The sequence below is a fragment of the Ilyonectria robusta genome, assembly GCF_021365365.1.
Source record: "Ilyonectria robusta strain PMI_751 chromosome Unknown BGZ61scaffold_3, whole genome shotgun sequence".
Lineage (NCBI taxonomy): Eukaryota > Fungi > Ascomycota > Sordariomycetes > Hypocreales > Nectriaceae > Ilyonectria > Ilyonectria robusta.
The window spans coordinates 2445945-2457372 of record NW_025764437.1 but is presented as its reverse complement, the minus strand read 5'-3'; the positions used below and the strand labels follow the sequence as shown (position 1 = coordinate 2457372).

At 55.2% G+C, this 11428-nt stretch overlaps 2 protein-coding genes across 2 annotated transcripts; one reads left to right on the top strand and one right to left on the bottom strand.

Annotated features, from left to right (window-relative positions):
• Positions 1-3793: 3793 nt before the first annotated feature.
• BGZ61DRAFT_135220 (uncharacterized protein) lies at positions 3794-4793 on the bottom strand. Its single transcript, XM_046237208.1, has one exon. The coding sequence runs from the start codon at positions 4530-4532 to the stop codon at positions 3849-3851; it is 684 nt and encodes a 227-aa protein (XP_046109896.1). The 5' UTR covers positions 4533-4793; the 3' UTR covers positions 3794-3848.
• Positions 4794-6767: 1974 nt separating this feature from the next.
• BGZ61DRAFT_528339 (uncharacterized protein) lies at positions 6768-7268 on the top strand (the record flags this gene model as incomplete). The annotated part of the gene is made up of 1 exon (XM_046253240.1): positions 6768-7268. The coding sequence occupies one exon, from the start codon at positions 6768-6770 to the stop codon at positions 7266-7268; it is 501 nt and encodes a 166-aa protein (XP_046109895.1).
• Between the last annotated feature and the right edge of the window lie 4160 nt (positions 7269-11428).

Genomic DNA, 11428 nt, shown 5'->3' with positions numbered 1-11428 from the left:
GCCCGATATACGTAGGTGACGTGGTTGGGCTGCTGTGTAGACTTGTAAGACAACAAGACACTGAGGAGGACCCGGGGACGAGATACATGCCCGATTCAGCCTCGGGGCTTGAATAAGTTACTCACAGAGTAGAAGCTATTACTAGATGCATAGAAAAAGTCAATTCTGTGACGGGGAAGCCCGTAGACGTGTTCCCTGGGCGAGGATCACCCATCCACCGTCACCGTCTGTCATCCACTATCTCTCCGCTTCCATGATATCCACCATCCAACCTTCATCACCCACCAATGTCCTCGTGGCCATTGGAGCACGCCAGCTATCACCCAGCTACCACGCAGCCCAGCCCACAGCCCAGCCACGCCTGCTACTACACATCCCTGGCCATACCTGATACCCGGTGGGACACTTCTTCAGCCTGCCACGATGGCAGATCTCGCGTTTCCAGTTCTCCGGGCTCTTGACGAGACAAGCCCAAACTCCAACTCAATCTCGCCTGGCATCTCGCCTGGCCCTGCTCTGTCAGGCATCCCGGTCAACATGCATGCCCGAACCAAACCCCCAGCCTTCCCGAGAAGCCACACATCCCCATCCTGCCGGGGAACTTATTCCCCTTCCTTCCATGCCCGGGTTTGCCCCTACGAAACCGCAAGACCCCTGGCTTCCGTGAGAAAACGCCTCCCCCCCCTGCGTGCCACTACTTCACTTGTAGATTTCCCATATTCCGCACTCCCCTTTGGTTTCGTTTTCTTTACCTTCCTTGTGTGACATGAATTGTTATCCCATGTCCACGCCTGCCACTCCTGTCCCCAAGCCATGATACACGCCCCCCCGCCCCCCCCTTGGCCGTCTTGCCCCCTGTTACGGACGCTACAGGCGCATGTCCGTACGGAGTGCCTTACAGCCCGCTGCAACACGCTGCAACACGCTGCAGGATACCTCCGTTAGGCATGCAAGGTACCTGCTACCTTACCTGATTCCGCCTTCCCCACTGGCCCCTCCCCCCGTTCCCGAGTCCCAGCTCTCTGGACCCGGGTACCGCCTGCATTAGCCCGCCCGGAGCGCCCCATGGACCTGATCGCACAGTGAGGTACCTGCTGGAAGTACCTGCAACATTATCCACTAAAACCTTTTCATCGCTCCAAACCGCCAACACCAAACTCCACCTCCACCAACACGCCCCCCCCCCCCTTGTGCATACATACCTACTACGTATAGTAGTACCCACGTCCCCAGCAAAATTCCCATCATCCCCTTTACTCCGTAGCAGAGATTGAGATGCAACGCCCCTGCCCTGCTTCATCCCATCCAGAACCTCGCCAGAACAACCGGGTCAGGGGTCGCTGCCACGGCCGCCCGGGGAGCATGAAAATCACGACCTGTCACTGTCATCTTGCATTGGTGGCCCGATTTACTGTGTACCTGTTCCTGGTCTCTGCCTAGGTAGGTACCCAGAGGATGGGATTTTGTTTTTCTGGCGCCGCTCCAGAAGCTTTACTTTTTGTTCTCTTCCCAATCCGTCCAAGACCTCAACTCAGCACTCTGTCACATTCCCGCTTAGGTCAGGCACAGGTACAGGCTTCATATTACTACGACTCTAGATGTACTATACTCCATCATGTCAAACTAGCTCCCCTCCCTCCTCCTCGTCTCTTCTCTCCTCTCCTCCCCTCCCCCTCCCCCTCCCTTCTTGCGCCAAAGTAGTATGCAGCCTCGTTTCGCCCATTCATCCATCATTTATTACACATGGTGTACTTGGTAATGTTGGCTTATTAGCCACCTTACCCTCTACGGCGTGATAATTCTACCAATTTAACCCCAACGCCTCTGAGGATTACACTGCAATACGTATACCTTACCTGGTAGGTACTCCGTAGAGGTACTCACTGTCCTAAGAAAAGAAGCTTCCCACTCACCCCTGGACCGCTCCCGAGAAAAAAGTAAAAACCACGCGAGACAACAACACCGTCCGAAGTCTCTCTTCTTCTCTCTCCTCTAATTATGCCCTTCTTCCTTTCTTTTCTTTTTATCTTGGCCTCTCCCGTTTCACTCTTTGCTCTTTCCGGTCCTCTATCTCGCTTGGCCTCTGTTTCTTTTTCCTCCGACTGGCTACCAATTATCCTGTAACTGGTCGCACGGGATCGTCCGTCCCAGCGCAGAGGGACGCTTCTGCTCGCTCCTTCGCTCCCTCCCGCCGCCTTGCCGCCCCCCTGGCACGCGTTTTGGAAGCGCTGCGCCCGCTTCCCATGCGCAGCGCATCGCATCGCATCGCCGTCGCTCGAGCCTCAAAGGCATGACGATCAAGGGTGTCACAGGGTCGTAATTCACAGGTGCTCGGGCCTGTCGCAGGAAATAAAAAAAAAACCGTGGACGCCAACTCGCGTAAAAATAAATCATCCCCTCCCCTCCGCCCCAGATAAAAATTGACGGGGAGGGGCCGGCCAAGGGCTGGATTTACAGCCGCCGAGAAGGACGACAGCATAGTTGTTGTCACAGCACAGTCGCAGCAACCATCACCATGCCTCGGTCGGGTGGTTGCGTCACGAGCAGGTTTCCAGCGTGTTTCCCTCGGGAATTTGAGCGGGATGAGGGATGGGAGCCATGATGGATGGTGGCCTGTTGATCCCTCGGTCTTGCGGTCCACGGCAGAATCTCGTGATGTCGACGTAATCGTATTGGTCTTCCTCGGTGTAACAAATGTCGATATCGAGCAAGGACTGATCCAGATGGGATAAAGGCGCCGGATCCTTCATCCGCCAACCTCGTGTAAACGTCATGCCCTGATTTGTTACAGTTCGGCCGCGCAACCCACACGACTCAGTAACAAACGGGACGCTCCCGCACGCACTCACTCACTAACTCACCCACTAACTCACTCACCCACTCACTCACCCACTCACCCAACGGCTCGCCGCGAGATTCAGCCTCCGGCCACCTGCTCCGCACAGCCGCGGCCCCGTTTCCCCTTGCCCCTAGTCTAAATAGCCCTCCTCCTCCTCCTCCACTAAGTACCTACGCAGCAGCCCACTACGCAGCCCACTAACAGCTCAGCACGTTCGACGCAGCACCTAAAATCAGGTCCGAACGGTAATTAGCAAAGTAGTGCCCACGCGCCTCCGCGCCTCCGCGCCTCAGGCCCGTTCCTACTAACGGACTCTAAACTGACTCGTCCGTTCCCCTGTGTCATCGTCATCTCGCACGGGAGGCCGTTCCCATTGCTAATTAACCGCCCAACTAAAAGGAAAATGCGGTTTTGGCTGGGGCGGACGGAGCGTTATTACACAACATAGGTACGTACCTACTTGTTAGGCACACACCGCAGACGACAGACGACACACAACGCACACGGCGAGGTACAAGCCTAGTTCGTGCAAGCCTATTTTTGTACAACGCGTTGGGGAAACGAAGCCCGTCCGTCCATCCGTCCGTCCGTACGTTGTCTGTCTTGTCGGGTTGCTTCATTAGCCGTCTTGTCTCGTGTGCCTCTCGCGTCCACTGTACATGCTGTATATAGGTACCTTGAGATTGGCCTGTTGGCTGTTGGCTGTTGGTCAATACCCGATCCAATTACACCATTCAACACACCAAATTACCTATCCAACATGGTAAAAGTATAGCAAACAGTACAACCGTTTTGCCGGCTCCCTGCTTCATCTTTTGCATCGACGTCGCACAATCCATACTGTTGGCTCCGCAATCAATCTCCCCAGCTCGCCTGTCTTTCGCCTCCAATCTCTCCAGTCTAGCTATTAAGTCGAGCAGTCACAAATCAGTTACCAAGATGAGAGCCAAAAAGTGTTCGTGATGAAGTAATTATTTTGTATCCTATCCTAATATTCCCCAGAAAAAGGTCATTGCTTCCCTTGCGCTGTGTAGCTAGCTCGTCTTCCTTTCTTATAGATACTATACAGTCTAAGAGGGTAAAAGGGGAGAAAACCTGTGGGGGTATCTTCTATCAATGTCCTGAGTCCAGCCCAGTGCTCCACACGACCGGAGCATCCATGTTTTCTCCCCTCCCTCTCGCACTCATCCAGCAGTCTTGTACACCTATTCAAACAGTACAGGAAAACCAGACCAACGTAATCTCGCAAAGAATCCCTTCGCTGATAAGACATCCTACTCCCGGGCCACGCGCTTCCCGTGAGGGCTGAGCTGCGGGCCAACCATCCCATCCAACAAAAAAGAAAAGTGTGGGAACAAACAGGGAACAATCCAGCGGTAAAAGCCAAGCAAGGGGGTCGCGGCAGATAAAGACCAACAGGAAGAGAAAAAAAAAAAAAAAGAGAGAAAAGCAAACACAGATCCCCCAGTCTATATGCATGTGCCGAAATCGAGACTTTTTTCCCATCCGTTCCCAGTTTTGTAATCCCTTCCCATAATCCCACATGAAAATAAAATAGAAATCCGAATGTTCGTCGTGGCGTGCGACTTCCCTCGGTTCGCGCTCTCTTGTGTACCAGCCCGATTCGGATGTCATATCGATCCAACCCCTTGGGTGTCTTGGTGGTGGGGCCTCGATCTGAGACATGTCGCATCTTGACTGATCTGCATTCCAGCAGTCAACGCCCTTCAGGTGAATGGGGCTGTGATGTCGGTAAAAATGCGGAGGGAGGGAAGGCGAAATGGCTCCAGACGAGGGCCGTCGGGACGCGCGTGATGATGAATGTGTGAAAAAGAAAACGTCGAGTCCCAAAATTTTCCCGTCTATAGTCGAACGCCGTGCACTGAGCTCATGATGAAGAGCAAAATAAATCCAAAGCCGATGATAATAATAATAAAAAAGTTGTGAACCGATGACATTCGGAATGTCATCAGGCGCATCCGTTTTCCTTGAACCTCCCCTTTAGTCCATTGCTGCTGGGAAGCAAGGGATGGCTCTGAGCCGGTGTGTGTATGGTAGTTGACAGGAATGCGAATTAAAAAGTCGTATCGGAATGCATTAAGGTCCGCCAGTGGTAATACGGCTCGCGCTTCCAAGCCCTGGAATAATTAAATGTCGTAACTGGGAATATCGCTCGAAGTTGAACAGGAAACAGGCCAAAAGAAATGGCGGGCAAATCACCCAAAAGCGAGCGCGCTCAAGCGGCTGTCAAGCTGGGTTTGACTGCCAGTGGTGTGTGTTGACGTGGTCATCGGTCGCATGCGCGCCGGAAAACATCTGACGATGCTTGGCCGGCGATCCGAAGATGGCCTCTTATTGCGGCTTCGGGCGAGGAGGGGGCTTGGGAATACCAGTTGTATCATAGGCTCCTCGTCCCATGTTGCAAGGGCTTGAAGACTCTCTGCAAACCATGATTGCTGTTGCGGAAGAGTGTGTGAAATGGTGGTGCTGGAAGGGAAGCGCTGTTAGTCATGGTGTTTTGGAGGAGAGGACAGATGAGGAATCAGGGGCTAGCGTGGGCAGCTTTATAAGTCGCGGGAAAAGTCAAGATTGCGACCCAGAATTTGATTTGAAAGACGGACAAATGCTGGGTCCAGGCAACCTCGCAAAGATGGGTTGAAATGGGCAAGGGGACTCTGACTCACAAGATTAGATGTCGTCGTGGTGCGACAGGAAACACAGCCAAGCAGATGGTACGCCGACGCGGATTGGCGGGACGACACAAGTGACGGGGGCGAAGCAGCAGGTGTAGAGAGCGACAAGACAGCCGAATGGCGGCCAATATGCGAGCGTCACCAATATAATTGGAGTGTTTCGGAGGCAGCGGGCTCGGCAAAGAAGTCGAGGAGACGAGTGGACCAAGGCGGAACCAATGTGTTGGGGAAATGCGACACGAGCGAGAGGTTGAGGTTGCAGACGCAGATGATGGGCGGACAAGTGCGTGCCGAGGTCGAAGATGCAGACGCAAGAGATGGAAGGAAAAGGGAGTTCGTCGGGAGTGCTTGAGCGTTTGCGCAACGTGCAAAGGAAAGCTGGTGACCCGGGGAGTCGTCCTTTAAGGGGAGATCGTCTGGGGCTTCTGGTAGAAGGTTTTGCTGTCAGGCACGGTGCAGTAGAGCGGATCGATAGCAGAAAAGGGTGGCGCCGGTCGGACGGTCGAACGAGGGTGGAAGCAGGCGAGTGGGTCAGACAACGGGGGGGCCGACTACTTTAGAGGGGGCGTGAGGTGAGTGAGGCGAGGTGAGATGAGGTTGATGGAGCCGAGCGAGATGCCAGTGGTGGTGTTGGCGTTGGCGTGTGAGTGTGTGTAAGAGGATATCCCAGAGAGAGAGAAGCAAAAGGATGCTGAGAGAGGAAGGAGACGACGAGGATGAGGAGGAATTAACAGTCGAGGGATTCTGAATCGAGAGATGAGGGAGGCAGCATGTCTCTTTTGTACAGGCCGTTCAAAAAGGAAAATAGAGAAGGGGGTCCGCGCTCCGTCTGGTCTTGGTCTTGGACGTTGGCCAAATTGCTGGGAGAAATTTCCCCTGTGGCTTCCTGGGGGGTTCCTGGAAGGCTTGAGCCTAGGGGGGGGGGGGGGTTGGTCCCTGGGGTCTGGGGCCTGCCCTGGCGCCCTGGCGTTGGGACGCCCTGGCCGCTTGGGAATGAAGCCGCCCAGGAGTGAAAAAGGAGGGTACCTGGCCTGACCTTGTCGGTGGCTTTTTTTTTGCTCAGGGCCCTGGATGTCATCCAGTCCTCCAGCATCCAGAGGAATCCATGGACAGGTACGGAGTACTCCGTAGACGAGGCGGATGCGCCTGGGCAGCATGTCCTGGGCAGCATGTACATACAGTGCCGTGCCCATGTGGAGCGGAGAGATGGATGCTTGAAGCCTTCTGCCTCTCCCATGCCGGATGCTGGATCCCATGCACGCTCCCATGCGCGTTCCCATGCTTCCAAACTACCAGAAGTCCCAGAGTTCCCACAACTCCCAGCTGCCAGGCAAGCAAGCCCAGCTCGGGGATCTTTGGGTGTGAACCGGGGCGCGCTGATCCGCCCTGGTGTCCTGCGGCCCTGCTGCCCTGCGGCACCGCGCATGGAACCTGAACCAACTGTACACCCCCCCCCCCCCCAAACGGAAGCCACACGGCACGGCCTCGCTCCCTACAGCATCTCTCCCGTCAACAGAGGCCACTGCACTGTCCTGCCAGGGTGTGTGGCTTCTCCTGTGTCTCTGCTTTCCGCCTTCTGCTGTCTGTCGCCTCCTGTCGTCTGTGTCGTCTCTTGTTCTGAGTTTGTGTCGCGTCGGGAGGCGGCAACCTCAGTGACCATCGTCATCTTAGCCACCCCTCAAATGTCCATCGTTGAGCGTCGCACGTCCAAGCCCAAGCAGCTCATGACGAAGTAACGACATCACCTCCACGTCTTCATCCCACGCCCCCATCCTTCCGTATCTCAACCTAAGCTCGCTTGCCTAGCTAGGTAGGTCGGTAGAGAGGTCCAGAGGCAGCTGAACAACTACCGTAAACGCCAGCCCATCCTCCACAGATAGACGCACACATCGCGCCAAAGTGCGTTCCTTCGTCCTTCCTTTTGCAATCACGGCTCCCACCTCACCCTCCCCGTCGCCACAAGCATTGCTGCTTGCTTGATGAAGGCGCCCACCCCCCCCGCCTGGCCCAAGAGGTGGGCTCCCGGGACGCCGTGGTGGATCCGCAACATCGCAAGCCAACCGCCCCGGTGGGAACTAGGACGTCAGCTTCTTTACCTCTCCAGGTACCGTACCTCGCTCACACCCAAGGTACTCAGGGCCGTGCCGCCGTACTGTGCTGGGCGTCTCCCCGAGGTACCTCATCTGCCCCTGTGCGCCTTCTAAGCTGGGGTCCTCCATCCATCCTCTCGGTGCTCGTTTCCGCTGCATCCCCCCAACAGGGAAATGGACCCCTGGACCATCCAACCGGCCAATTCACCCACCGCGTTTCGTCGTCTGGAAAGCTGGGCCCTTGATTCTCCATTACCATCTGTCACTTTTGCCTCCGTCGCTTTGTCCGTTCTTGTCTCGTCCTCTTGTCCCTTGCCCCGTTTGTCACGGCCATAGTAGCCATCGTAACCACTGTCGTCACTCTTTACACAATGCTTCAGTCGTAGACCCATCCCCTTGGATCATCACTCCTTCATACGCCTTCAGAGGCACGCACGCACCAATGCGTTCCATATGCATCCACCGTGCTTCGTACTCCATACCCATCGCTCCGAAGAGATGCGCCCTCAGGCATGCAACCTTTCTTTTTCCTGCGATCCCTCCGTCATGCAGCTCCGAAAAGTCGATCATTTTTGGGGTCCCGACCAGCAACAAGAAAGAGAAAAGAAATCTCTACTCCATTCGTGTCTCACTTAATCGCAATCGCAAATTTTCGAATTCAAGGGAACTTGTTGAGGTGCGTGGGTGCGGTCGGTGTGGCCGGTTGACAAAAGTGACAGGTAGGATGGTCTGTCGCAGTCAGACACCAACAATGAGTGCGTATGACTGCCTGTGCATTCTCCTTGCGACTGGCCTCCCAATTCCATTTCTTTCAAACTCCACAATATCGTAATAGCTGGCCGCGGCGGAGCTAGAGAGCCAAGACGTCCAGCTGTTGGGTCCCATTGCGCCCGAAAGCTGCCCGCCACTGTTGAGCTAACAATGGCTTGATGCCCACTGAACGCCCCCCTTGCGCATTCAGTCGCGTTCCTTTCTTTTTCCTGTTTCCTCCTCCCTCTCACCGCAATCCTCCCTGCCGTCTTTTATGACGAAAAGATAGTGCGAAGAGATGATGGAAAACTTTTGTTGACATGTCCATCGGCGCGGCCTCCAATTTTCGCTGTTCCGTGCGCGCCAGAGCGACAACATTGTGGCGGCCATGCCATCTCTCATCCCTCTCCTTAGCCAACGCAAATCGACGGTGCAAGCGCCGGCACGGATCCCTTCCCCGGAGCTCGACGGCGAACAGGATCCCACCGTCAGCGTTCCCGGCCATCATTCGTCTGCTGCAACCGCCGTGCACCACCGGCACCGCTAATTTTGGTCCTGTCGTGTCTATGAGCACGGCTCCCAGGCTATTCCTGACCTGCGCAACGCTGTGTTTGGTCAACGTTTTACCCCATTCTCCGGGGAATAGTTGTCCCTGCGGTGAAATCGCAACTCTTACTTGACCTAGGTCGGGGCCTCCGATTCAGGTTGTCAAACCAAAGCCAAGCCCCAAGCCGGTTATTATTAGATCATGACTTGCGGCAATCTCTGTCATCTACTTCGTACTCTTAGCGACTTCTCGAAGTTACCCGTGATATAACTTAAGTCATCGGTTTGGATGGGTGTCCACCGGCGAGACGTCGGAGGCTCGCCAGTTCCCGTCTTCGACAATTGGAGCAGATAGCCTGGCCAGCAACCAAGAACCTGATTCTCGTCCAGTCAGCAGGTGAGGTCGCAGGGCTGCGATTAGGAAACCCCACGTCTTCAATGCAGCCTTTGTGGCATGCTTTGGCAGCAGTTAGTATGCGACTTGTTCTCAAGTTTCTGATTGGGTACCCATTAACAGCATAAAGGCCCACGAATCAGTCTCCGATCTTGGTTGGCCTAATGGGGCAGTTGAGAATGGCAGTTGCAGGTTTTAGCTCGTGTCGAGCGACGAATTCCTGTTTGTCATGGCATCACCTGGTACTCCATCGGCCCTATCATTCGGTCGCATGTCGACTGCTGACCGCGCGTCCCCGCTTATGATACCGATTCCCAAGAATCCGGAATGTTTGGGGACGTTATGTGGCTGCCTGGCATCTCCAGAGGACCTGCGGCACATGCAGCAATGCGGCCAAGGTCAGTGCCGTGACGCATGACACCAGCCCAGCACATGTGATATTTGCCCATATCATCTGGCGAGTTGATGGCCCGTACAAGCATGATATCGTTCCATTTCCTCCAATCGTTTGGAAGTTATGAACCAATCTCCCTCTGTCGCGCCCGGGTGTGGGACGCAGTATCGATTTCGAAGGCCAATTGTCCATTTCGATGTGTGACTGTTTCACATTCAGCTGCCTCTATCGTTCCGCGCAAGTACATAGCACGTCGCTGGTGGCATCCAGGGATCCCTATCGAACAGGGCCAGACGACCTCCTGAACCTTGCAACGGACCCGTTGCCGGCCTCGCCTAATGATAGTTTGATCCGACGGCTTGTCAAGCGCGTGCAATCGGCCAACGCACCACCACACACCCTTCTCACCGGCTGCACACAGAAACTTGTCAAAGGACCACCCTGGCCTTGTCACGTATGAGCGATGATTTGCTTCAACAGTTGCTGCTGAGCGAGGTCGGAGAAACAGCATCCTCTTCGAACCCCGGCACTAGGCGCAACTGGCAACTTACGCGGGCTGTGAGGGCTTAGCGAATCGGTCAATAATCTCGAGACGGTTCGATGACCATGTCTTTTTGCCCAGGTGATCCGTTGGCAACGCTGATCCAGCCTCCGCTTACTCCTAAGTTACGTAGTACGTACTTCGTAGTAGGCCGATGAGTCCCTGCATCTCGGTCTGTCATGGCCTTTTGTTCGGTGAGCATCGCGGTGGGTCGATGGGGCTGCAGAAACCTTCCAGAAGGCACTCAACACGGGACCCCAGACGCAAAGTACTTTGTACCGTGCTGGCTCGGGGTCGGATCCGGGTACACACTGTATTACTCGTGCAGTCATCCGCTACCAGGATCGGTCCCCAGGTGTACTCCCCTAGCCCATGAGCGTCAGCCCCGTGCATCGTCGGGTACCCTCTTCGTCTGTGTTTCGTACCCAGGCACAGCAATTTGTGGCAGCCTTGATCTCGTGGAGCCCATTTGTCGATGAGAGGAGCCACAAGCAACTCCCGTTCCCTCCACTCTTTCAGGGGGGCTTGCGGAGGCCCCACCTTAGCGTGGACTCCCACATGTTGTGACGGCTTGCGTGGTGCCTAATCAAAACTCGTACCGGCGGCGTTCCTGCATTAGCCAATTTCATGGCCAAATCAGGCCTTGAAACAGGGGTGTTTTGTCCTTTCGGCGGGTGACAGACTGACACGGCAGTCTATTGATGGTCATTTCAAGGACATCTAATGGTGACGCCTCTCAGCGTGTCAAGGCCTCTTTCATCCGCCGTCGGGGGCCATTGAAACAGTTGGCGCGCCCGTGGTCTCAATTGTCGGATCACGTCGCGTATCCGCCCCGTCATGTGACATCTTCAACGTCGAACGCCTCGGAGGCCTTGCCACGATCAGGAAGCCTCCGCCGCCATGTGTCACCGCATGGTCGGACCCGTTCTCGGCTACCATTGATGTATTTTTCCTAATGCAAGGACATGCAAACTGTGGGAGGTCATCGTCCATCCTAACATGGAACATTGACACGGACCTTCGAAGCACTTCCCAGCCTCCATGGCAAGGATCACAACCTTTTGGTTGGGACGCTGGGAGCGAGATCCAGAAGCCCCGAGGCTTGGTTAGCCCTTGTTCCGGAGCGCATCCCGGCGAGTCGTTTCGCGGAGGCTGTCCTAGGGTGCCACTGGCTCTGAATG